Source organism: Giraffa tippelskirchi, chromosome 4 (genome assembly GCF_054371585.1).
Source record: "Giraffa tippelskirchi isolate mGirTip1 chromosome 4, T2T-mGirTip1v1.2.pri, whole genome shotgun sequence".
NCBI classification, from domain to species: Eukaryota; Metazoa; Chordata; class Mammalia; order Artiodactyla; family Giraffidae; genus Giraffa; species Giraffa tippelskirchi.
In genome coordinates, this window is record NC_137278.1 from 129,492,637 (window position 1) to 129,518,916 (window position 26,280).

At 54.7% G+C, this 26,280-nt stretch overlaps 1 protein-coding gene across 4 annotated transcripts; it reads right to left on the reverse strand.

The window, feature by feature from the left end:
- On the reverse strand, nucleotides 1-25,630 carry NR4A1 (nuclear receptor subfamily 4 group A member 1). Of its 4 annotated transcripts, none has more exons than XM_081596311.1 (9): nucleotides 25,397-25,630; nucleotides 16,687-16,806; nucleotides 15,207-15,313; nucleotides 4,887-5,764; nucleotides 3,945-4,074; nucleotides 3,485-3,636; nucleotides 2,942-3,144; nucleotides 2,679-2,857; nucleotides 1-812 (listed from the first exon to the last, which is right to left on the reverse strand). In XM_081596311.1, exons 4-9 carry the CDS (start codon nucleotides 5,760-5,762, stop codon nucleotides 556-558), a joined length of 1,797 nt encoding a protein of 598 aa, XP_081452437.1. In that variant the 5' UTR covers nucleotides 5,763-5,764; nucleotides 15,207-15,313; nucleotides 16,687-16,806; nucleotides 25,397-25,630; the 3' UTR covers nucleotides 1-555. The 4 variants fall into 4 exon arrangements, with proteins under 4 accessions (XP_081452437.1, XP_081452436.1, XP_081452435.1 ...); XM_081596310.1 differs by lacking the exon at nucleotides 25,397-25,630 and adding an exon at nucleotides 22,883-23,140; XM_081596309.1 differs by lacking the exons at nucleotides 16,687-16,806; nucleotides 25,397-25,630 and having other exon boundaries at nucleotides 15,207-15,404.
- Nucleotides 25,631-26,280: the final 650 nt, after the last annotated feature.

A 26,280-nucleotide genomic window follows, 5' to 3' on the forward strand; every position in this document is an offset into this window, starting at 1 on the left:
TTCAGCTACATGTCTATTTTTTATTCAATATATTAAATATATTAATCAGAAAAGTCACATACTATAAATCCAGGAAAATACACAAATATAAATGTCAGAATCTGTCATTTGTCTTCCTCCTAGAGTGAGTCTATGTACATGTGGAAGGAGGGCAGCAAGAGAGCAAGTAGGAGGCAGCTGGTGGGGGCCCATTCCTCCCTCCCAACCCCCACTCCCACCTCAACCTCTTCCTTCCTGTATTTACAGCAGCATTCGGCTTATTTACAGCATGGCGGTGTGTGTGTTAAAAACGGTTTATCTTACAAAAACATGAAGACCAGAGCTGGGCTGGGGGGGTAAGACAAATAGTAAGGGTCACCCCTGTGAATGCATCCCTCTCCCCCAGGGCATGAGCTCCCTGCTGACCTCCCGGAGAACAAGGGGGAGGGGCAGCCAGTCTGCAGCTCAGGTCCAGGCCAGGGTGATGCTCCGGGGGTCCGTGGGCCATGGGCTAAAGGCACATGGGGTGGCATGATGAGCGTGCACACCAAGTGCGCACATGTTCCCGGGCTAGGGTCAGAAGGGCAGCGTGTCCATAAAGATCTTGTCGACAATAGGTGGAGGGGGCACCAAGTCCTCCAGCTTGAGGTAGAAGATGCGCTGCAAGCCCTGGGTGCACAGGGTCCGCAGCTCGGGCAGCTTGCCCAGCAGGCGCGACAAGCAGCTGGCCGGCTGGGGCTCTCCCGCCTCGGCCGACACGTGCTCCTTCAGGCAGCTGGCGATGCGGTTCTGCAGCTCCTCTACCCGGCGAGGCTCCTGCAGCCCGTGCCGGTCTGTGGTGGAGGGGGGACAAGGTGTGGGATTAGGTGCACTGCCGAGAACCAGATGCCCCTCTCCCCTGCACAGTCGGCTGTCCCCAGGTCTCTGGAGCTGCTGCTACTGATCATCTCCCACTCCCCCCTGCACTCCACACAAGCACAGGAGTCCCACCAAAAGCCCAGCAAGGCAGCAATGCTCGTCATCCTCATCTTCCAAGGGACAAAGTGAGGCCCAGAGAGGTTACAAGACTTGCCTAAGGTCACAAAAAGGAAATAAAACCTTAAGCAGGTTTTCTGACTAGCCCAGTGTTGTTTTTTTGGTTTTTGGTTGCCCCTACCCCAGACAGTAAAGAATCCACCTGCAATGCAGGAGACCGGAGTTTGATCCCTATGTCAGGAAGATCCCCTGGAGAAGGGAATGGCTACCCATTCCAGTATTCTTGCCTGGAGAATTCCATGGACAGAGGAGCTTGGCAGGCTACAGTCCATGGGGTTGCAAAGAGCAGGACATGACTGAGCAACTAACACCCCAGACTATTCTGAGAAACCCTGGGTTTGTGTAGCAGCATTACAGATGTCACCTCCAGAGAAAGCAGGCCTCAAAACCCAGTGCTCTCTCTGCAGCCAAGAGTAGCTCGGATTCTGTCCTACAGTTTTTTTGATCCTATGTAGCCTTGTGAAACTTAAAAAATTAACTGAAAAAGAGATGGGGCAGGGGAAGTCCCTGGTGGGGGACTTCCCTGGTGGTCCAGGGGCTAAGAATCCGCCTTGCAACGCAGGGGACAGGGGTTTGCTCGCTGTTAGGGGAACTAAGATCCCACATGCCTCAACTATTAAGGCCCATGTGCTCTGTAGTTCATGCACCATAACTAGAGAGTCCTTGCACCACGACAAAAGATCCTGTGTGCCACAACTAAGACCTGACACAGTCAAATAAATGAGTAAATATTTTTTAAAAAGAGAGAAAGATGGGGGCAGATTCTGGTGCTTTAACAAATAAAGACCTGAAAACCTCCACATTTAATGCCAAAAACTCTTATCTTGCACAATTACATTTACATATTTACATGAAGTACACAACCAGCACAGCTAACCAGTGCTGTTAGCACTCAAGGTGGCAGCTACCCTTCAGGGAGCTAATGACTAAAAGGGGGCACAAGGAGAGGTTCTGGGGTACTGGTCATGGCTGTTTCTTTTTTAAAATATAATTTTATTTATTTTTGGCTGTGCTGGGTCTCTGTTGCTATGTGGGCTTTCTCCAGCTGCAACCAGCACGGGCTACTCTCTAGTTATGGTGCACAGGTTTCTCATTGTAGGGCTTCTCTTATTGAGAAGTACAGGCTCTAGAGCAGGAGGGCTTCAACAGTTGTGATTCCTGGGCTCTAAAGCACAGCCTCAGTAGTTATAGCACACGCACTTAGGTGCTCCGCAGCATGTGGGACTCTTCCAGATCAGGGATTGAACCCGTGTCTCCTGCATTGGCAGGCGGATTCTCTACCACTGAGGCACCAGGGAAGCCCCGTGTCTGTTTCTTGATCTATGTGTTGTTTATGTGCATACACTTTGTGAAAATTTCCATGCAACATGATTCAGTAAGATTAAAAAAAAAAAACAAAACCCAAACTTTAGGCCACACATGACACCTACACAGTAAGATCTTGAGTAGTTTGGGCTAAGTCAGGGGCTGATGGTTTGCAGTCAGCCACAGCTAGGCCTGAAACCTGGCTCTGCCAACCGCCAACTGCATTGCCCTGAGCCATCTGCATCTCCTCACCCTCACTCCACAATGCAGGGGGCCCAGGAAACTCCAGATGTTGGTACATCCAGAGCCAGGCCCTCAGGTCTTCCCCATCTCCCTGGGCCTGGGGACCGGCCTCCCACCTGTGATGAGGACGAGCGCGGAGAGGCAGGCGAAGGCAGGGATGTCGACCACTAAGCTGTGCAGGGAGCGAGAGAAGGCCAGGATGCTGTCGATCCAGTCCCCGAAGCCACGGGCGCATTGCAGGCGGTGCAGCACCAGGCCTGAGCAGAAGATGAGCTTCCCCTCGCCTGGTTTAGACCTGGCAGGTGGGGTGCAGACAGTCGTCAGAGGGGCTGGAGGGCAGGGCGCCAGCCGAGGGCTGAGAACACAGTGGGATGCTCACCGGTAGGCCAGACGGAGGATAAAGAGCTCCAGAAAGGCGGACTCCAGCAGCAGGTCCTGGTCTCCAGGAGACAGTTCGGCAAAGCCAGGGATCTTCTCAGCCCACTTGCGGATCACCTCCAGGGAACCCGAGAGCAGGTCGTAGAACTGCTGCACGTCTCCGGCATCCTCCTTCCCGAAGTGGGGCAGCGCCAGCTCCTGGAACTGCCAGGTGGTCCAACGGGGTCAGACCCCAGGAAGAGCCCCACACCCAGGCTGCCGTGTACTGCCATGTCACGCCCTGGGATGCCAGATCCCAAGGGTGAGAACGGAGCCGAGATCCCGCCTACAATTGCTTGCCAACTCTCGCCTATTAACCCAGAGCTGAGGCTGTTGGAAGGAGCACATTTTTTTTTTTTAATTGGCCACCGCCCAGAGGGGTACATTTTTCCATCTGGTCAGCCTAGAGGGGCCAACCCTCTTTTCGATTTGTGGAACTGGGGGCTGGGCGGGTGGCTTTTCTAATGTGTAGGAAGTGCCAAATGTGGGCTGGGCAGGGCCTCACCTTGGAGTAGTCCAGTTTAGAGGTGCTGGGCTCTGAGTCCAGGTGCGCCCGGACCAGGGAGGTGAGTAGGTGGGCTGGGGAGGTTTCTGGGGGCTGCTTGGGCTTTGAAGGGAGCCGACCCCGTCGTCCTTTCAGGCTGTCTGTCCGGACAACTGCAGAGAAAAGGGCAGGAGTGAGGCAGGGAGAAAGGGGCTCAGGGAAGGGACTCCCAGCCCAAGCTGTGCACCCTGGTGCTAGAAGCACCCCCAAGTATGAGGACTTAGAGCCCCCGAGAACCCAGGGGACCCTGCAGCAATCTCCACTCCCACAAAGCAGGCAGGTGGACTGGAGACAGGGGAGGACATAAGGCCCAGGCATGCCCTCCCCTGCGGCCCACCAGGACAGATGTCCGGGGGGGCTCCGTGTGCCCCACCCCACTCCGGCCCACCTCTGTCCCTCGGGGCCTGTCCCAACCACCCACCTTCCTTCACCATGCCCACGGCCAGGCACTTCTGGAAGCGGCAGAACTGGCAGCGGTTTCGCCGCCTCTTGTCCACAGGGCAGTCCTTGTTAGCCAGGCAGATGTACTTGGCATTTTTCTGCACTGTGCGCTGGTGGGGGGGGGCCAACACGGAACAGGCTGTCAGAGTGTGGGGTGGGGGGGAGCCCAGGGGAGGGGACTGTCCAGATCCTACTGCCATTGCAGACAAAAGCGCTCTCTGTTCACAACTATTTTTCTAACATTTGGGTGGCAGGGGAGGACAAGATGGATGGGTTGGGGGAGGAAGAAAAAAAGTCTTGGGGACACTGGGGGAGGGTTCGGCCTTACCCTCAGGACACAGGATTAGGGGCGAGGGGCTCCCCAGCAGCCCAGACATTGACACTTCTTAACGTGCCTGTGTCCGCCTGCCCCTTGCCCGAGGCAGACATGAGAGGGCTGAGGAGGGGCCGGGGGTGGGGACGGGCAGTGAAGCAGGCACCCAGCGCCGGGACAAACACACAGCCTGTTCCCAAGTCCACCCCCAGCCCTCCAGCACCAAGCCCTCTCCTCAGATCCTTTCATCTTGTGCCAGGAACACGAGTGCCTGGGCCCCCCTTCCCACCAGGACCTTGAGTAGGGGGAGGCCAGGCAGAGGAAAACCAGAGGCTGGCCACAGAAACTCCCCCTCCTGGGTAACCTGCAGCCTGCACCTTCTGCCCCACTCTCACCCCTCTCCATCTCTCTACCACACCCCAGTGTCAGCATGAAAGGTCCCAGTTTCCTGCTCCTAGGAGGGCAGCCCACAGAGCCAAGCCTGCCCTCTTCCTAAAGAGCAGACTTGTTGGAAGGAGAACCCAAGCGAAGCTACCACAAAGCCTGCTGGGGTGAGATACCAGTCTGCCCCATTTCTCATAAAAAGCTATACCCAGGGCGGCCCAGTACCTTGAAGAAGCCTTTGCAGCCCTCACAGGTGCGGACACCATAATGCTGACAGGAAGCATTGTCCCCACACACAGCACAGCGGCCCTCGCTTCCACCCGGAGCCCCACTCCGGGCCTTGGCAGAGGTCACGGGCGCATCCAGCCTCCCCGAGCCATCAAGGTGGGGAGAAGTGGGCACCAGGCCTGGGAACGCTGTTGGCATGGAATAGCTCTCTCCCTCCCCCAGCTGGTGGGCGGCCTGCGAGGGGAACAGCTTCAGGGGGCTTGGGGCCAGGCTGGGACTGGGGCCGGGGGGAGGGCTGAAGGAAAAGAAGGCCGGCGGCTGGGGGTGCCCAGAAGCCTTGGGCAGCTGCTCTGTCCATGCCCGCAGGCCTTCATAAGTCTGGCTGGGCGAGAAGGGGCCAAAAGAGCCATCCCAGGGAGAGAGCTGGGGCGGCTGGAAGCTGGGCGTGGATGGTGACGGTGCAGAGCAGGGACTGCCGTAGTAGTCAGAGCCGCTGGAGGACAGGGTCTCATCCAGAGGGCCACTCAGCGTGCCAGGGTAACAGCCGTACACCTGGAAGTCCTCAAACTTGAAGGAAGCAGAGGCTGGTGAGGTGGCCGACGATGAGGATGTGGAGGAGGCCGAGGAGGAGGCCGAGGAGCACGGCTGGGCCGTGCCCGGCAGTTGGTAGAGGAAGGTGTCGAACTCCCCTGTGTAGCCGTCCATGAAGGTGCTGAAGCTGGGCAAGGCAGTAGGGACTGCAGGGGCCGCCTCGGGGCTGGCCAGGTCCATGGTGGGCTTGCTGAGCTCGGGGGTCAGGAGGTCGCCTGTCAGGTGGTCACGGGGTCCTGGGCTCGGTGCTGGTGTCCCATACTGGGCTTGGATACAGGGCATCTCTGGAGAGGGAAGAGATCAAAGTGGGGGAAGGGGGAAGTCAGTAAGAGAGGCCTGAAGCCTGACCTCTAAGTAAGGTCCCTGAGTGGCCAGGTGGCAGGACTCCCAGCCAGACATGGGACACTGAGGCGTTAGGGCCGTGGCCCACCACAGAACCCAGGAATCCTGGCACCGGGCCAGAGCACCATCTCAACGTCCATGTCACAAAGTCCCTGGGCAAGGTCCCAGCAAGAGTAGGCTCAAGTCGGAAGGCCAGCCACACCCCGGGCAGCCTGGGAACCCTAGGGAGGGCATGTAGCCAGCATTTCTCTGCTGGAACAGGGGAAAGCTGTGTTCGTCCAGCCCCCTGCCTCTCCCTAACTGGGTAAGGCACGGGTAGGGGCTGGGAGAAGGGTGGGTGGGAGAGGCAGCCAGGCAAAGCCGGAGCTCAATCCCGGGAGCAGATATGCCGTTGCTCCAACCTGGCACTTCTGGGAATATTCCCAGGGATGGTTCAGTCTCTGCAAAACCCCCTCTCCTCCTCCCTCCACAATGCCTGAGCTGAAGAACATCATCCTGCAAGTGGAAGAGGACCTGGGAATGAATGCCCAGCTGCCTATGAAAGCAGCCTAGGCAGCAATGAGCCTGTCCCTACCCCCATCCCCAACCCCACCCTCACCCTACATACTGAGCAAAGGCTGCAGATCCCACGCGCACCCCAGCCCTGCCACCTGGGGATGGACACCCACTCTACACTGCCTGGGATGCTCCCAGAAGCAAAGAGGAAAGGAGCCTGACCTCCTTCCCCAGTACCCCCAAGGGATCAGGTAACCGGGCTCCAGACCTTTAAAGGCCATATGCTGGAGGGAGGAGTGTGGTGGAGAGAGCAGCCCCTGGACTTCAAGTCCTGAAGAGGAACTTCTCTGTTATCCCCGAAGCATCTCCCCCTATTATTTTTACAAGAGCACTCAGAGTCCAGCAGACCACCGGAGGTGCCTGTGTAGGGCAGAGGAGGAGTCTGCTGGGGGTGATGGAAGTCTGGGTCCCTCCACTAAAGAGTTCTGTGCCCTGAAGAACCCAGGAGCTCAGGCAAAGAGGGCTTACACCCCCTCAAATCCAGAGGCATCTGAAGGAGCAGAGAGAATCATTCAGGGGAGATCTTTAAGTTCACAGACAAGTCAAAAGCTAACATAGAGAGGAGGCTCTCATCCTATCTCCTTGCCTGGGGTCTCCGTGATCCTGGCCTCATCAGTCAGGGAGGGAGGCTGGGGAAGAAAGCAAGCTGAAACAGGGATTGCCATAATCAAGGGGGACAGCAGGAGGGGGCAAAAGCTGACATTACCGCCTGGCCAAGAGCCTGGAGAGTTCTCCCGTAATAGGCTTTCTCCCGCCTCCTTGGGCCCTGGACAGGGCAGCTCCACCCCTGTCCTGACACTCCCATAACCAACCCAGACAACAGAGCCCCTAGAAACTTTGGCCCCACCAACCAGTGGCGCCCATCCATAGGCATAAAGTACCTGCAAGCGATAAGGCTGGCCCCGTCTGTCTGCGCTACGACAGCCTGGCAGGGAAGGCTTTGGGGTGGAGTAAAAGAGGCAGCAGCTACGCAGTACTGGGCTGGGCATTCCAGCCTTATTCAAATCCCATTTCTCCACTTGGATGTCCCACATCCGGATCAACCCCCACCAAACTCCTGCCTTCATGCAGGTACTTAATGACACAAGATATGGACCCCCATCTAGCCTTTGGCAGGGACACAAGGAGAAGGAAGAGGCGGGGTTGAAGGAAGGAGCAAGGAGAATCCGGCTACAAGCAGGTCTTGGCAACAATGTGGTTTGCACCTGTTGTGCTAAACAAGCCTCAGGCTGCACCCTACCTGTCTGATCCGACAGAGACCGGGGAGGGGGATCCTCTAGGTGGTACCCCATCAGAGACTGCAACATCAGTAACTTCAAATCAAGGATCCCCAAGGACCAAGCTTTCCACCTCTCTCTCTCACACACACACACACACACACACACACACACACAGATTCAAGCTACGTTAAAAAACAATCTTCCCTACTCTTCCAAAGACTGTGCTCTGCCGTAAGAAGCCTCTTTTATTCCAACACAGCAGTACCCCCTCCACAGTTCAGTCACCAATGTTAAGCCATTTGCTTGGACAATCCAGACCTCTCCTAAGATAGTTCAGGCAGAAACTTCCTACTTGGGAACCCTAGCAACTAACCCACAGCATTAAGAATAAGTGTTAAACATCTAAGGGTATAGGAGTGAGCTGACAAGCTGAGAAGGAGATCCTTTTGGAAATCCAATCCTGGTAGGAGTCGGATCCCAGCAGCCCAAAACTCTGTGTACCTTTTCCCCCACTGTACTGAGACCCCCATCTCAGTTGCCCGGTGCCAACTAAGGGACCCTGGGAGACTGAACTCTAGCCAGCCTCCTACTGAACGAGTCCCCACTGCTGGCGCCAACTGAACTCTGTGGCTTCCACCTTGCACAGACCCCCGCCTCTCCAACACACACACACACAGCACCCAGTAGACTCTAGTCCCATCTGGGTCTTCATCCTGTTCCAACTCCTAACCCCCAAGCCAGAGCTACATCCTATACTCGCCCTCCTTCATGCTAACCCCAAAACATTCTTTCGGTCCTAGAAAACACTCATCTCCTTCATGCAACATCCCCCCCCCCCTCCCGTCCCCGCCCCCGCCCCCAAGCCAAAACGGAGAGCCCTGCTGAGATGCACGCTTTCCAGGGGGCACCTACCCGGCTGGCTTCTGCTCCCCCTGCCCGGGACCGGCGCCCCAAGTCGCAGCCTGGTCCCGCGTGCGCTCCCGCGGTCTTGCACACTCCCCCAACTTTCGCAGCCTCCACCACTGGGACTCCCGGCCGCGCCGGACCCTGCTCTTAAGCGCTCCGTGACGCACGGGGAGGGGCGGGGGCGCCACTGACGCACGCGGCCCGGCGAGCTTTGGCCATACAAGGGCGCGGGGGGCGGCGCGGTTCCGGCGAGAGGCGGCCAGGGGGAGGCGCGGGGCCGGGGAGCCCGAGGGGGCGGGGCGAGAGGGGGGGCCTGGAATGTCTGCGCGCGTGACGCACGCGGGGTTCCATTGACGCAGGGAGCGCGGATTGTTTGATCTATAAATAGTCCCCTCGCGCCCGCCTCGCCGGCTAAAAATAGCAGCTCGCGGACTCGCAAGGCTCCCCTGGCCGGACCCAGGACCCCGGCCCCCCGGGGCAGAAAACCGGCCCGAGGGCCAGAGCCCGAGAAGAGGGCGCTCTAGCTCCGAGGCCGCGGGGCTTCCCCGGACGAGGATCTCCTCACCCTCCGGGTGCTCCTGAGAGCCACGACTGCGCCTGGCTCCGCCTCTGCACCTTCCCCAGCCTTTCCAGCTGGCTTGGGGGTGCCACTGCCCGGCTGGGCGGCCCGGGCAGGCCTTGGGCTGGGCAACCCAGGGACGCGTCCCGGGGAACCAGCGGGGTCTCGGGCTGAGAGGTTGGCCAGGGACGTCAGACACCAGAGTACCCACCACACAGGCACACTCCCTTCTAGGGACGTCAGACACCACAGTACCCCACCACCACACAGACACACACTTACTCCCTCTCCGCCCCCCGCCCCAACAATTTCTTATGCAAAGTACCTTCTAGAGGGCAGGGATTCGCCAGGCCCGAGACAGGCCAATGCTGTGCTTCACAGCTGAACTATATTTCTCACCGCTACCCTCCCTGGTCCCTGACAGGGTGAGAGCACTCTAATTGGGAAATTATCGAATTTCAGAACTGGGTGGAGCCTGAGAAATCTTTTCGAATTTGTGCCGTCTCTTCCCCATTTTATAAATAAACAGGCTCAGAGAAATAATGACACTTGCTCAAGGTCACAGAGTAAGGTAGCGGCCCACTGGGGTGGAGCCTGACGACATCTCTAGAGGATCCCTTCACCCCGTCTGCTGCCCATGATCCCTCCCTCCCACCTCACCTCCAGCACCTGTGGACGGTGTGTCTTTCACGTGCAGGTGAAGGCCACCTGCAGCCTTCCCTAGATGGGGCTGTCACCTCTCACCTCCCTGGAGTGCCCCAAGTCTGGCGAGCCCACACCTTCTATAAGACAGGAAGGAAAAAAGGCTAATATTTAGGAGAAGAGGGCCCCTCCCCTCCGCCTGTCCACACTGAGCCTGTGACCAAGGACCCCACTCTCGCTTCCCCTGGTCACCCAAGAGCACTTCCCTCTACCCTTGAGGCACTTCCTGCTCCTCACTTCCATTCTCACCTCCCTCTCAGGTTTCCCACACCCTGTTCTCCAGCCCTCAGTTTTGCCCACTCAGAGGTCCCACCAGCACTTCAAACATCACCCATTCTCTACCATCTGCTGTCTCTGCACTCCTTGCCCACCACCCGTCTCTGCTTTTGAAGCCTCACACGCTTTTTCACTTTCTTCTGAAATCACATCTTGGATTTGGATCCAAAATCCAAAATCTTGGCTCCTCTGTTCCTATTGCAGCCATGGCCCGTGCCTCACTGGCACCTGAAGGCAGCAGAGCATCTGAGTGAAGCCAGTGACTTGCCCTTCTCCCTGCCCACACCCACTAAGAAACTGCCCCTTCACCATTTGTCTCCTCTTCAAACCCTACAGTCCAAGATGGATGGAGCAGGCTCCATGTAGTAACATCAGTATCTTTCAGTCAGAACCTAGCATAGCTCCCCCATTGCAGCATACACTTTTCAACACGGACTAGTCTTTGGAGAGCTCTGGCCTTTGCTAAACCATCTTCCAAAGACCCTTCAAGGCCACCTTCATGAAGGTGAGGTATCTGCAGGAAGATCTTTAACCAAAGTTTTTTCTTTGTCTTAGGCTTTTGCATTGAGAGATTACTTGGGAAAAACACGAATTCCAGAGCTTAAACCTGCTTTGAAATCACTAATATAATTCATGTCTTCCCATTTTGCAGATTAGGACCCAAGGGCGCCCAAAAGAACTGCACCTTGCTTAGAAGCACAGGCAAGTCTGGGCTGGTGAAACTAATCCAGTCATGTCACAGGCTGGTTTCCCCACCTAGCCCCCTACCCCACCCACCCCAGCAGGGCCTTCCTCAGAAAAGAAAACAATTCTAGTATGGTAGCAAAAGTTGATTAGTCAGGTCAATGTTCTTTCCTCCAAACCTCACCAGCAAAAACACAAAACAAAAACAGGTGTATTAGCTGCAGCCTTAACAGCTCTTTGAAAGCAGAGTCAGCAGCCTTGAGCCCTAGCACCTCCTATTCACCCCACCACTTTCCATTTGTAAAAAGCAACATAGACCATCCCTACCCTCCCATAGGAAAGTCCACCCAGGAACCTCAGGGAACTCAAGTGTGGTAAGGAGCAGGCCAGGTTCCCAGCCTACATCTCCACATCTCAACACCTAGCCTCCAGAGCTGTGCCAGCAGCCTAGGCCCCACCTGGGTGGGAGATGGCAGGTTTGGAGGCAGTAGTCTTGCTGTCCCAAAGGCAGAGGGTGGGAGAGGCAAGAGCAGCTGCCACCTGGCCGTGCTTGTGGAGGTGGGGAATGCCGAGGTCTCAGAACACATTACACTCTGAAAATAAGTAAGGAGAAAATGGCAGAGTCCCTCTGTAGGAACAGAGCCAGGAGCACCTAGCCTAAGACAGAGGGGAGGGGGACTGGGAGACCTTGAGCTTCATCCCTGCCGGCCAGATGCCCTCCAGGGAAGGTGGCCTTGGACTCTGAATCCAGAAAATCTTAGTAGAATCCAACAAAGGTGGAACTCTTGAAAAGGCATAACAGATACAAACTTTGGGAGACCTAGAGCATAAGCTGGTCCAAGGGCAGATGGAGACTCCAAGGGACCCCACTAAGTCCAGCCTTTAAGATAAGCAAGGTCAGAGTGAACAGGTCATTGTAGGGGAGATAAGGGGTGGAAAGGGACAGGTAGTACCCATGGGAGGAGAGGTATCCAAAACTTTGAGGTGAGGACCAGGAAGTAAGGCAGGGCCAGGATAACATGGGAAGGGCAGGGAAAGATGTCATGCTGGAGACAAGAGAGAGCTGCCCAAGGTCAGGCTCCCACAGCACGGCACAGCCCACCAGTCTGCCCTCACCACCACCGGGCTCCCCACTGCTCCAATACAAAGACCTTGGGCTTAAACCTTCCCACCACCCACTGGGCACATTGTTCCTCCTTCTTCTACTCTAATCCCACTGATCTTCTAAGACTTCAGCTCATGCCACCCTCCTGGACCAGCCTGACTCATAATATAAGTACCTTCTCACTGGAAGATTTGGGGGTGTGAGGAATAGGGAATACCAGTGAAGGGTCAGACCTCGGCTTAGGACACTGCATGGATTCTTCCATTTCACCCTCTCCCTAACCTTCTATGTTTGGAATTACCACCTGCATTTTATAAATGAGGAGATGAAGGCTCAGGGGCCAGGAATCAGAACCCCCACCCCACTCCTGCTAACTCTCAGCTCTATGCTGGACCCACTGCCCTCAACTCTGAACTCAAGAGCTGTGGCTTCTGACCCCGTGAGACATGAGTCTCATAAGTCTAACCACAGAGCCAGGTACACACATGGCCTGTAAACTGAAAACAGCAGTGCCTACGAGGTCTCTGTGGGGACTAGAAGCATCCCAGTTCCTAGTCTGAACGATGGCCACCTGGGTGTCTACACTGTGAAAAAGTCATCAAACTATACACTCTCAAGATTTCACATCTATGGTTTGTATGCTCTCAGAAATAAAATGTTTATTTACAAAATGTGCTCAGTCGTGTCCGACTCTTTGCAACCCCATGGACTGTAGCCTGCCAGGCTCCTCTGTCCATAGAATTCTCCAAGGCAAGAATACTGGAGTGGGTTGCCATGCCCTCTTCCACGGGATCTTCCCAACCCAGGGACGGAACCCAGGTCTCCTACGCTGCAGGCATATTCTTTACCATCTGGTCCACTAGGGAAGCCCAAATAATCATGTCTAAATGGGAGAAATATACCGATTCAAATGGATGCAGATGCCGCTGGCATTTACTGAAATCACAGAGGAACGGAGGGTGTTTCTCATGTATTTGTTCTAGCAACACAGACTCAAGAGCATAGCTGTGGTTAGGAGAGGCTGCAGTATCTAGCACGAGAAAGGTCTCCTCTCCCAGTGTGTTTTCCGAATCGCTCAGCTAGGCCCTGGTCCCTGCTTGTCAAGTCCTTTGCGGCCCACGGACTTATGTGCTCAGACCATCCCTCCCCACAACCAATGTGTGAACATGAAAGCAAGGCCCTGTCTCCCCTACCTTGGCAGGAGGCCCCCTCACGCATCCTCAAAGTTACGTAGCCCAGGGCAGGCCCCAAATGGGCAGCCAGGGTGCACCATCATCCCCCAGTCAAGACAGTGGGTGAATAGGAGATGGAGGAAGTGGAACTGCACTGCCCCTTTCCCACACTGCCCCCCCACAACACACACACAGGCTGGCCCCCGCCCCTGCTGAGCAAAGGGCAGGAACTTGTCCTACTTTCACCAAGACCATCCCCACCCATGGGCCTCCACACCCTTCCCGGGGGGTGGGCAGAAGGAGTGAGCTTTGCCTCCTCCTCCCCGAGCTTCCCCTCCTGAGCCCCAGGACCCATCACCAGGCCTGACCCGGCCACTTCCTCTTCCTGCCCCAGCATCGAGCAGGAGGATTTGCGCTGTGGGCAGGGAAGCTCTGCCTACTGCCCCAGGGGGCTGCCATGGACGGCTCTGGGAACTGGGGATGTGGGGTCAGGCCCAGGCCTGATCTCCTGGCCCTTGCCCAGGCCCTGCCATGACCAGGCGTGTTGTTCCCTCCAGGAAAACTGGCTCCCAAGGACACACAGGTCAGCCACCGCGCTCCACGTCTTGCCCAGCCCCCAACAAGGCAAAAGATACAGGAACTCTCAGATGCATCTTTGACCAGGAGCCAGCAAGCCTGGTGTGTGACCCGGGCCAGTCCCTTGCCCTCTCCCAGAGCGTTTCCTCATCTGCCCAACGCTGACAACATCACCAGTCCTGGTGCTGTGAGAATTCACTGACAGAAGGGGGAGGCTCCACAGTGAAGAGTGTTGTCTGGGGACCTGGGCTCTAGAGCAGGATCCTGTGGCAGGCACAGAGAGGAGACACCAGGGCCGATTAGGGGGGCCCGCATCCTCCTCCTCCAAGAATCGGAGACAAATAGTACCCCTGCCCTGCCTCTCCCCTCCAGGGCTGAGTGAAAGGAAATGAGAGTATGTCCAGAGATGCGGCTCCACCCAGCACCAGGAAAATTCCAGACTGCATGCAGCAAGTGCTCAATTGATACTCTGAAGACAGCTCGTTGATTAAGGAGATCAGACCTCTCTCCCCAGAGGCCACTTTCAGTCAAGTAATTTCTCCACTTCCAGCCCCCTCTCAGGCAAGAAGGAATCAACATACAGCATAAAAGAACAAGACCAGCCTTCAGGAAGAACATCCAGACAGAACTGAAAAACACAGACAAGATCACGGAGTTCCTTGGAAAAAGCTGGCCCACGCCTCCTTTGCACCCTCCTCAGCTCTCCTTCCATCCCCTCAGGTTGCTCAGATCCTGGCCAGCTCCTCTCTCCCCCACCCTTGGAGGGTCTCCCACTACCTTGCAGAACATCAACAACCCACCAAGTTCTCCTGCTCCTGCCCAAGGTCTCCACCCAGCCTCCTTGGGCAAAATTTCAAATTCCAAAATAAAAACCCTCTGATAACGAGTCCCAGCCGGAAAGACTGATGCATTTTCCTATTGTTAAAGTATTTTTAGTCACAGGCTCTGGATTCGTTTAGAGACTCACGTTCAGAAAGGGAAAAAAAATTTTTTTTTTTTTTTTTCGAGAACCAAGGAGAGCACGGAGCCTCCCACGTAAGAAGCTCTGCTTGTTCCACACCGGCCCAAGTCCCTGGCCTGGCTCCCGGGAAGCGTGTTTGTGGCAAGCTAGTTGGCGGCTCCTCCAGGCCTCGCTTCAGCCCTGCTTCTCAGGCACCCAAGCAGTCGGGAAGCCAGGCTAGGAGAGCAGGGCAAGGGCTGAGGGCTCAGAGACATCAATATATGGGTTTAGATCCCAAGTCCCAACCAGCAAGGGTGCTGGGGGCCTTACCCAGGGACCAGTGCTGAGGGACCTGACACTCAGCTCTCTCCAGCGTCCCTCCCCAGCCTGAGCAGACCAGTGCCTTATCCAGGCCGGGTCAACAGGAGAAGAGGATTGAAGAGCCTGTTGCAGATCTCTGAGGAAGGAGACTTCCACGTCTCCTGGTTCTCAACCACAAAGTAGTCCAAGTCCTTCCATCCCAGGGCCATCAAGCTTTCACTTTCAATCCTTGAGAGGATTGACCACCCTTGTTTCCCCCTCCATCCCTCCTCTTGAGGCCAAAGAAACCACAACTCAGACAGTCATGATGAAAAGAGATCCAAAAGGCCCAGCCCCAGTACCTTGGTTTCCCCATTCCTAAGACTCACCAGCTTCCTCCACACGACCTGCTTTGATTCTCAGAGGTCCTGGACAACTGCACCAAAGGAGAATCCCAGGGCTGGTTGGGGCCTCTTCCTGGTGGCCTTGAGGAGCCCTGCAGGAAGAGACGTGACCGCCCAGTCAGCCTGTCCTGCCGGCCACGGCCCTGTACCAGCTGAGTGGGCTCAGGACGTGGAGCGGCCTCCACAGCAGCGTGTCCTCCTCTGTTTATATAGCTGAAACCAGAGCCGGCCTCTGGGGACGGGGGAGCTGCCTCGGAGCGCTCTTGGCTGAGGCCTGACTTTGGCCCAGGTCAGCGAGAGCCCAAAATAGTCAGCTGACGGGAGCCCCGGCATGAGCGTGACCCTGGGCCCATGCCCGGGCCTGGCAGACAGGTGCCCACGTCACAAGACCAGCAGCTCTAGCGCTCATGGGGCCCCCTTGGCAGCCCCTCAGGGTGCTCCTGGCAGCATATCTGGCATGGGAATTCCACCCAATCACCTCCCTCATCCAGACAACAGACTGAATGTGAGGAATTCTGCCCACAAGAGCCACTGTGTACCCAGAGGGAAGGCCGGGCGCTCAGGAGGCCGAGTCAGAGCTGAGGGCAGAGGTAGGGGCTGAGCGGAGAGAAAGTCACTCGGCTAGCTGCTGTCATCTTCACTCACGTGCTTCCCACATCCAGATCTCCGGCTGACCAGGAACACCTGCCTCATCTACTTACAGTAACTCCTCTCCCTGCCCCGGTCTGAGATTGGTGGCCCAGCACCTCCTGCCATCAGGAGGCCAGGTGCACACCCAGCCCAGCCCCTAGCATAGGAGACCCTGCTTCCCAGCACTTTCCCTCCTTCTCTGCAGGCTTGGAGGGCTAGACACCCTGTCCTCTGCACCCCAGCCACCTCTCTGGACTCTCTGAACCCTGGACACCAACACTACATGAGACAACACTGTTTGAGGTTCCAGCGGGGATACTGAGCCAGCTCCCACTTCACCTGGGGGTCTCTGAGAAATGGCTGGGGCGGGGGGGGCTGCTGCTCAGAGATGGCCTGCAGTTCTGGGGAAGGAAAAAGAGAATCACAGGGTCCCTGTCCAGGGCACCAAGCTGAACTCCAGCTCTCTCGGGTAAAGATGTAATCAGGACTCGGGTACTCCTAGCCTCACCCCATCAACTTCCTGGAACCAGGCACATGCTGCCCTGGCAGCCGTCACTCCCCACAATCCCATGACACCCAGGCCCAGAGGCTCCCCCCAAGCCTGTCCTGCTAAGAAAGTCAGGCTTCCCCCTTCCACACCCCCGCACTACCCCCACTACCAAAGAAATCAGATTTCCCGGTGCCTAGCAGCGCCTCACCTACTACCTCTGCAGGGCTTCCCCCTCCATCCCCAAAACCACATCCGCTTCAGGAAGCTCCCACACCCACCTTGGCCCCCCAACCACCTGCTCAGGAGGCCCCAGGGGCATACAAAGGGCAACGGCAGGGCACTTACCACTCTGGATGGACCGACGGACCTTAAACAACAGTTGACCATCCCTAGCACCTTCGGGGCCTGGCAGAAGGAGCCGACGCCAGGGAGAGGCTGGGGCTGGCCTCTGTCCATGGTGGAGGCCTACAGAGGGAGTCATGTGAGAGAGGAGAAATCAGCCAGCAGGGCCATTCCCTGGAGACAGTACAGCCAGAAACAGACATGGGAACAGAGGCAGGACCCAGGCCATGACGGGGGACAGGCCAGCCCAAGGTGCTCCCTGAGCTGGGCATCAGAGGTTGGGGGCCCACACCCCAAGTGAACAGAACTTGGGAATGTGGGGTGTGGCCAGGAGCTGCCAACAGTGTCCCATCTCCAGGCGCTGGAGACACAGCCCCTCAACCTTACAGCCCCTCACTCCTGGGTGCAGTGGCAGGTAGTACCTCAACCCAGCTCTCAGCTCCTTGATGTACACAAAAGGACAGCGGGAGGTAGAGAAAAGGGAGCCACAGCGAAGACAGAGCAGAACACCTCTCTCTCCTTAATGGGCTCCAGCTTGGTCCCCAAAGCCTCAGAGGCCCCCACAAGGCAAGGACTCCATGCTCCCCTCTCTAGGAGGCCCAGCCTTCTCATCTGAGCAATGGGGACTTTCAGGAAATCTTCTGTAAGGGGATTCTAGTCACAAAACAGGAAGATCCAGCTTAGGGAAGAGTGGTGAAGAGCACGGATGCTGGATCCCTGTTGCCTGGATTCAAATCCTGGCTCCATCGCTTGTAACCTTCCGCAAGTTACATAACTTCTCTGTTCCTCAACTGTGAAAATGACTATCTGTAATTGACGTCTCTAAAATTAACAACCGTAAGGTTATCAGCAGGTTTAAAATGAATTCGCATGCAAAGGACTTAGTGCTGGATATACATAGATGCTATTGTTATTAGGAGGAACTGAATGAGGACACATAAAAGCTAACCCCAGACCCTGGTCCCTATTCCAAGCCCCTTCTGTGCACCTGGGCTCTACTCCCAACGCCACATGTGTGTGCCATCTCTCCAAACTCTTCAAGCTCTCCCCTGATTCTTCTGGTGCCAGAGCCTTCAGCCAGGGCAACCCAGACCCTACTTCTCACCTACCCTCTTCCTCCTGTTACCCAACCCTCTCCTTTCCTGATTGGGCCCCAAGCTGAGGGCAGGACCAGTCAAGGTGGGATCTTCCCTAGTTATCAAGCTGCCCTTCAGGCTGAGATGAAGTCTAGGAAAAGAGAAGCAGATGCTCCCAGGGTGGGTGGTAGAGGGAATGAGGAGGAAGTCCCAGAGGGTAGGTGATGGGCCCCTTCAACCTCCTAACTTCTGTCCCAGGGTCCACAGGCTAAGGGGTATTCCTCTGGCCCAAAGCACTCAGACTCTCCTCTTACAGAGCTACTGGCACCTCCAGTGACCCTAGGTGTACAATGGGGAGCAGGGCATGAAGAAAGGAAAGGCAGTTCAGATCAGTCAGAGGGCTTCCAACCCCAAACAGAAGGCCAAGTTCAGTTCAGCTGAGTTCAGTTGCTCAGTTGTGTCCGACTCTTTGTGACCCCATGGACTGCAGCATGCCAGGCCTCCCTGTCCATCGCCAACTCTTGGAGTTTACTCAAACTCATGTCCATTGAGTCGGTGATACCATCCAACCATCTCATCCTCTGTTGTCCCCTTCTCCTCCTGCCTTCAATCTTGCCCAGCACCAGGGTCTTTTCCAATGAGTCAGTTCTTCGCATCAGGTGGCCAAAGTATCGGAGTTTCAGCTTCAACATCAGTCCTTCCAATGAACACTCAGGACTGATCTCCTTTAGGATGGACTGGTTGGATCTCCTTGCAGTCCAAAGGACTCTCAAGAGTCTTCTCCAACACCACAGTTCAAAAGCATCAATTCTTCAGTGCTCAGCTTTCTTTATAGTCCAACTCTCACATCCATACATGACTACTGGAAATACCATAGCCTTGACTAGATGGACCTTTGTTGGCAAAGTAATGTCTCTGCTTTTTAATATGCTGTCTAGGTTGGTCATAACTTTTCTTCCAAGGAGTAAGCGTCTTTTAATTTCATGGCTGCAGTTACCATCTGCAGTGATTTTGGAGCCCCCAAAATAGTCTATCACTGTTTCCCCATCTATTTGCCATGAAGTGATGGGACCACATGCCATGATCTTAGTTTTCTGAAAGTTGAGCTTTGAGCCAAATTTTTCATTCTCTACTTTCACTTTCATCAAGAAGCTCTTTAGTTCTTCTTCGCTTTCTGCCATAAGGGTGGTGTCATCTGCATATCTGAGGTTCTTGATATTTCTCCTGGCAATCTTGATTCCAGCTTATGCTTCTTCCAGCCCAGCATTTCTCATGATGTACTCTGCATATAAGTTAAATAAGCAGGGTGACAATATACAGCCTTGACGTACTACTTTTCCTATTTGGAACCAGTCTGTTGTTCCATGTCCAGTTCTAACTGTTGCTTCTTGACCTGCATACAGATTTCTCAAGAGGCAGGTCAGGTGGTCTGATATTCCCATCTCCTTAAGAATTTTCCACAGTTTATTGTGATCCACACAAAGATTTGGCATAGTCAATAAAGCAACAATAAATGTTTTTCTGGAACTCTTGCTTTTTTGATAATCCAACGAACGTTGGCAATTTGATCTCTGGTTCCTCTGCCTCGTCCAAAACCAGCTTGAACATCTGGAAGTTCACGGTTCACGTACTGTTGAAGCCTTGCTTGTAGAATTTTGAGCATTACTTTGCTAGAGTGTGAGATGAGTGCAATTGTGTGGTAGTTTGAACATTCTTTGGCATTGTCTTTCTTTGGGACTGGAATGAAAACTGATCTTTTACAGTCTTGTGGCCACTGCGGAGTTTTCCAAATTTGCTGGCATATTGAGTGCAGCACTTTCACAGCATTGTCTTTTAAGATTTGAAATAACTCAACTGGAATTCCATCACCTCCACTAGCTTTGTTCGTAGTGATGCTCCCTAAGGCCCACTTGACTTCACATTCCAGGATGTCCGGCTCTAGGTGAGTGATCACACCATCGTGATTATCTGGGTCGTGAAGATCTTTTTTGTACAGTTCTTCTGTGTATTCTTGACACCTCTTCTTAATATCTTCTGCTTCTGTTAGGTCCATACCATTTCTGTCCTTTATTGAGCCCATCTTTGCATGAAATGTTCCCTTGGTATCTCTAATTTTCTTGAAGAGATCTCTAGTCTTTCCCATTCTACTGTTTTCCTCTATTTCTTTGCACTGATCACTGAGGAAGTATTTCTTATCTCTCCTTGCTATTCTTTGGAACAATGCATTCAAATGGGCATATCTTTCCTTTTCTCCTTTGCTTTTTGCTTCTCTTCACAGCTATTTGTAAGGCCTCCTCAGACAGCCATTCTGCCTTTTTGCATTTCTTTTTCTTGGGGATGGTCTTGATCCCTGTCTCCTGTACGATGTCACAAATCTCTGTCCATAGTTCATCAGGCACTGTCTATCAGATCTAATCCCTTGAGTCTATTTTTCACTTCCACTGTATAATCAATCATAAGGGCAAAAGCAAAACAGAAGGCAAAAGTAGGCTGCAAACCTGGCCCAGACCACGGCCTACACCTGCCTCCCAGAGCGATACTGTCATCTTCCCATACCCCAGAAACGGTCTGTGGTCAGGCCCTAGCCCCCCGGTTCCCATCAACTTTCCCTTTTCTCCCTTCCAGCCCACAGCTGAGGAGTAAGGGAGGCCAAACACCTTCTATCACAGTCAGGCCCAACCTGAGTGCCCAGGTCTTCCCCACTTGTATCTGAGAACAGGGGCCAGAGTCAGGGATCCAGTTGGTGCCCCAGAAAGTGATTCAAAACATCTTAGAGAAGGTATCTGATCCCATCTCCAGTCCCACATCAACAGTCCCTCCACAAGCATTTACTGAGGGCCTACTGTGAACCAGATAGTGAACCATGAACACTGGGAGATCCAAGGAGCAAACCAAGATCTATGGGCCCCAGAAGGTTACAATGGGGGAATCAATCAAGGTCAATTACCATCAGCACTGTGCAGAGGACAAATTGAGGGCTGAGTGGGCTTAGAGGAGGAGAAAGTGACTCCCTCCCAAGGGAAATGGGACTTCAGTCCCCAGCTCCAGCCCCCCATTCTCCCTGTGCTCCAGCCTCATGGGATCTCTTTCCCCACTCAGAGCCTCTGCACTGGCTGTTTCCTCTGCCAGGAAAGTCACTGCCTGTGATGTCTGTATGGCCAGTTCCTTCTCATCAATCTGGCTGGTGATCCCATTTCACCTCCACTCCCACCCTGCAGCGGTAATCTATTTTTATTATCTCCATAGGACTAATGCCATTCATTTGTTTACACGTGTGTTGCAATAACTGCAGAGTTCAGTGTCTAAACCTGAGCTCAGCACTAACAGGTGCTCAGTAAGTACTGGTGGAATGTGGGAGAAGGGGACTCACACATGCCTGCAACAGAACTGGGCTGGGAGGAGGGTTGACACTGCAGTTAAGGAGGTGTCCCTTCTATCTGGGGGCATACCCAAAGTCTGAGGGTTCTTCTTTATGTTGAGTCACAACTGAGTCCAGCCCCCGGCCCTGGATCCCAGTCCTGCATAGCTATGCCCATCTGATAACTCCTTCTCCCTCCTATGGCATATTTGAGACTTTTCTTATCTAAACTCCTTGCAACAGGACATGAATGACAGAACCTTTGCAGCCCTGGTCTTCCTGATAGCCTAAACTCTGCATTGGCTGATGTCCCCACCCAGAAGTGGGCATATTACTCTTATCAACAATAATAACAGCAGCTCATATTTGTTGAACACCAAGAAACTTCCCTGGTGGCTCAGACAGTAAAGCATCTGCCTGCAATGCAGGAGACCCTGGTTAATCCCAGGGTCAGGAAGATCCCCTGGAGAAGGGAATGGCAACCTACTCCAGTCTTCTTGCCTTGAGAATTCCATGGACAAAGAAGTCTGGTGGGCTATAGTCCATGGGGTTGCAAAGAGTCAGAGGTACTGAGCATTAGTCGCTTTCACTTTCACTTTTTTTTGATGTGCTAAACACATTACTAAGCACTTTACACCCATGTACTCTTTTAACCTCACAACACTATGAGGAAGTGATTATTATTATGAACATTTTAACAAGGAGGAAACTAAGGCACAGAAATGTTAAGCAACCTGCCCAAGGTCATGCAGCTAGTTAAGTGACAATGCCAGGATTAGAACCTGGGCATCCCCCTTCCCACCTTGGACCTGTTTGGTGGCACAGGGCAGTCTGATAGCCAACACCAGAGAGCAAGTGGGAAGCTCTGGGGCCTGGGTTGCTAGGCTGAACTTCTCAGCTAATTTTCTAAACTCCAGCACAGGCCTCAAAATTAACAATCTGTCACATTCATCCTGTTGGGCCTGGTCCATCCTTCCCCGTCTGCCATCGCTTGGAATCTTGGCTTTATTGTACTATACACTTGTCATTGTTGTTCCATTCAGCTCCCGGTCAATACAAAGAGTTGGCTGGCTTCCCTTTCAAGTCTTCATCCACATCACTTAGAGCAAGAGGGTCTAGGACCATGTCTGAAGCCACCAATGAAACCTCCCACCAGGCTCTTATCAACCCCCTACTCCACCAGCACCCTTTGGGCATAACTGTTGTGAACCCACCTACGTCTTCCTTCCCAGCCTTCCTTTTCCCAGCACAGCCCCCAACCCAAATTAATACTCCACTCCAAACCACCGTAAATGCCACTTTGCAGTATTTCTAATCCCAGGTCCGCTCCTGACTCCACGAGACCCTCTCTAGGTTCAGTTTCTCTGCTGCGGCCCACGAAGGGGTTGCAGTGGGCAACTCGGGTCCCTCCCGGCTCGGCGTCCTGGCAGCCGAGCTCGCGGACTGAACTCCCGGAACCCGTTCCCCGCAGCCAACGGGTAAATGGAAGGAATTTCTCCCGCCTGGCCACCTCCAGCACCCCTCGCGGGCCAAACCCCACCCTTGGCTGGCTGGTGTGAGAAAGCGCTGGCCGCCTCACTCGCGGGCTGACTCGGAGCTAGCTGGTTCCTTCGGGAATCCAGTCCCTGACCCCCACCACCCCTACCACCCTGGTCTACAAGCGGGACTCCCGGCGCGGCCCCAGCCCCCCGACGCGCACCCATGCAGGCCCATCTCTTCCCGGGCCTCTCCCGGGACCCCCGTGGCCCCTCCTCGGCCCCCTCACCTGGCCCGGCTCGCCCGGCTGGCCTCTCCGCCCCCGCCTTCCGGGGTCGCGCCCCCACCAGCGGGGAGCGGCTCAGCAGCGCGGGGGCGCCCATGGCCCGGGTGGCAGGGGGTCGCGGGCACGGCGCGCGGGCCCCCACGGTGCCGCCGCCGCCTAGCGCTCCTGCCGCCGCGCCGCCGCGGCCCCGTGCCCCCAGCCCTCGGGCAGCCCCCCGCCCCGCAGTTCCGGCCGCAGCCGCGCCCCCCGCCCCCGCAGCCCGCGGCCGCCCGCGCCGCCGTCCCAGCCCGGGGCGCGCCTCCCCCGGCGGGCAGGCAGGCGGGGACCGTGACGCTCGCCCATTGACGTCTCCGGAATCCCGGCGGCGCGGCCGACGCAGCCTCATCAATGGGGCTAAAAATAGCGGCGCCCGGAATAGCCGCGAGCGCCCCGCCCCGCGGGCCCCCCTCCCCAACCCTCGCTGCACACCCCGTTACATAATCCGCCCGGCTGTGGCCGGGGTGGGGGGGCTGTTTTTCAGGTGAAGCGTCTGTGGCCTTGCTAACACCTTCCGACCGAGGCTGCAAACCTAGAGCTGACTTCTAAGTAAATTTACCCGGGGCTTCCCCGAAGAGGTGGAAAAAATGAGGCCCAGAGAGGCTCGGCAGCGGTCCAAAGTCACACAGCAATTAGACTGCTTCGAGAGGACAGGACCCAGGCCCTCTGAACCCCGGACACCCCCACCAGCCTTGCTTGGCCTACATGCCACCTCAAGGGCAAGGGGCCCGGCCAGCAGGGTGTCCAGCATTCACACAAGAAGGCAGCTTAGAGAAAGAGGACTTGCTGGAAAGGTGAAATTTCTCTTGGAGAGAACCATTTCCTGAGACAGCTCCTCCCATACTGCTGTGTGACCTAGGGCAAGTCATTTCACCTCTCAGCCTGTTTCTTTACCTATAAAATGAGGATGATACTATTATCAGCCTTTTCTGGGTATCAGGAGTCAGGAGGACTGAACAACTGTGGAACTGCCTTGTACACAGCAGGTTCTCATAGTTACTTTCCCCTTGCTTTCCTCTAGGAACTTGACTTTCCCATTCCACAGAATTGCTTAGTGCAAGAGGTGCTTAGCAGAAGAGATACCTATGCAGAGGCCCCTGCAGTGGCCAGGAGGCCTTGAGTGGCCCACTCTCTTCTGCCCAGTAGGAACCTTCCTGGGGATGAGAGTCTTGGAAAGTTTCTCTTTCCCATGTGACTGGTACACTCTTTGGAAATGGGAAAACTATACTTGTCTTGAGCAAATCAATCCTTGTCTCCCAACAGCAGCCCACTTCGGAGGGGCTGGTTCAGGGAGACAGGCCAAGGCGGATGCGGTAGGGCTGGGGTTATGGTGTCTGCCCCAGTGCTGCTAGGCAGACAAGGCCCTGGGAGACTCATCAGACAGAACCAGTCCTGTGCTCTGTGGTCACAGCCACCAGCCCCTACTCATGTTTGGAGCCACCTTAAATTATCAGCATGCTAATCAACCCAGCATCCAGGCCTGCCCCACGCAGCAAAGAATCTCTTCTGCATTCAAAACTCTCCAGAAGAGGCCCCACGCGCCCCCCCCAGCCCTCATTCCGGGGCCACATTCCTCTCCCCACCTCCTGCCCACCCCCAGAAATCCTTTCCTGGACCTGTCCTAAACTCCTGCTGCAACTCACAAGTCTCTTTCCTTTTGAAAATGATCTCTGGTTTGTCTCAAAATCACTTTCTCAGAACCTTTATATTTCTTTCCCAGATTCAAATATTAGGCCAAGATGGAGATAAAGAAACCAATTCTTCAAAAATGGCAAGGTGGGGGTGGGGGGGGCTATCAGTCTGTTTTTTTCCTTCCCCCTTCCACCCTCCTCTCCTTCCTACCCCAGGAGTTCCTTCCAAATGGGCTTTTTAAAGAAGCCACTACCCCCCACCTCCTCTTTTTCTTTTTCCAGAATTCTAACTTTTGAAATACATTTTAAAAATATTTGCCTGTGTAGGAGAAATACATTTATTTGGACAGGAAGAATAAAATGTTTTAAAAGTCTGAGTTACCACTTTTTCCATAAAGAATTCCAGCCCACAGAGGTCTCTCCCTTCTATAAATACTTTAGCACAACTTGGCTTTATTATATACTCTCCTGTTTTATAATGAAATAAAAATATATTAAAATATGTAATGCTAAAACACACACGACCATGTGGCTTGTGGTGGCTGACTGAGGTGGCCAAAGGAACATAGGTTTGAGAGGCCTGGGACTGACCCTGGTCCCCACTATTACCAACTATGAGACTTCAGGGCAATTACTTCTTTGGCCTTCAGTTTCTTCATTGGAAACACAAGGATGACAACATACCAATCTCACCGAGTTGTCATGAAGAGTGCATCTTTGATAGTACAGATAGAGGAGTGCAGCAAGAAGTCTGGGACCCAGTAGCAAACCTGCCATTTCCACACAAGAGGACTTGTGTTAAGGCAGGGCTGGGGACTTCATCTTCAAGCTGCACATCCAAAGTACTCACCCTGGCTTTGCCCAGATGGTATGTTTATCTGGAGGCTTGAGCTGCACAGATGAGGGTGATGTCACCTCATGATGTCAAGACAGATGTCCAATAAATTTCAATCCTCTTGTCTCCTTGACCCAGTTAGTCAGTGGTGGCCAAGCCAGGGCGACAGCCCCCATCTTCCGACTCCCAGACCAGCGCTCTAATTTATATGCACCATCTTGTTCCTTTTCTTTGTAACTTAGCCTCTTCTCTTTCTACACAAATTTCAGGAACTACCACAGAGCACACACTGCAGACGGGAACACTGAGGGGAGAGCAGGGCAACTCCTTGCACGGCTCAGGAGACAGGACTAGAGGGGAAACAGACACCCCATCCAGTGCTGTCCCACATTCTGGGAAATTCGTAAGGGAGAAGGACAAGCTCTTGCCACAGAAAGCTGGGGAGGCAGGACACAAGACACCTCCCTGCAAGAAGAGAACATGGGCACAGTGTGAACGGACAGACAGGGGCAGGTAAGGCAGAGAGAAGGAAGCGTATTCCACGGAGGACAAAGCCTGACCTCAAAGTTGACAGGTATGGGGTGGGGATAGGGTCAAGATCCTGGGGGAACAAAGCCCCAGGACTCAGGACCGTCAGTCAAACCCTTAGTGGTGTTCCCCATACGCCCCTCCATCTCAAAGTAGCAGAACCCGGAAACCCAACTCTGCCCAGTCAGGGAGACACCATTCCACCTTACCTCCACCCTGACCCACTGGGGGTGGGAGTAAAAGGATGTCCAGGGGGTGCCCCAGACCATTTGGGCCCTGAAGGGGCTCCCCTGTCCAGGTCCCAGCTCTCAATGAGGAGAGGGGCTGTGGAGGGGATTCCCTCCGTGGTTCCCTTCCTCTCTCTGAGGATA

Excerpts from the sequence above, each read along its gene's own strand:
- NR4A1 (XM_081596311.1), bottom strand. The coding sequence starts at position 5,762 with ATGCCCTGTATCCAAGCCCAGTATGGGACACCAGCACCGAGCCCAGGA. Across the intron at positions 3,145-3,484 it reads CTAAACTGGACTACTCCAAG|TTCCAGGAGCTGGCGCTGCC; the intron begins GTGAGGCCCTGC and ends ACCACCTGGCAG. Across the intron at positions 2,858-2,941 it reads ATCCTCCGTCTGGCCTACCG|GTCTAAACCAGGCGAGGGGA; the intron begins GTGAGCATCCCA and ends CCCACCTGCCAG.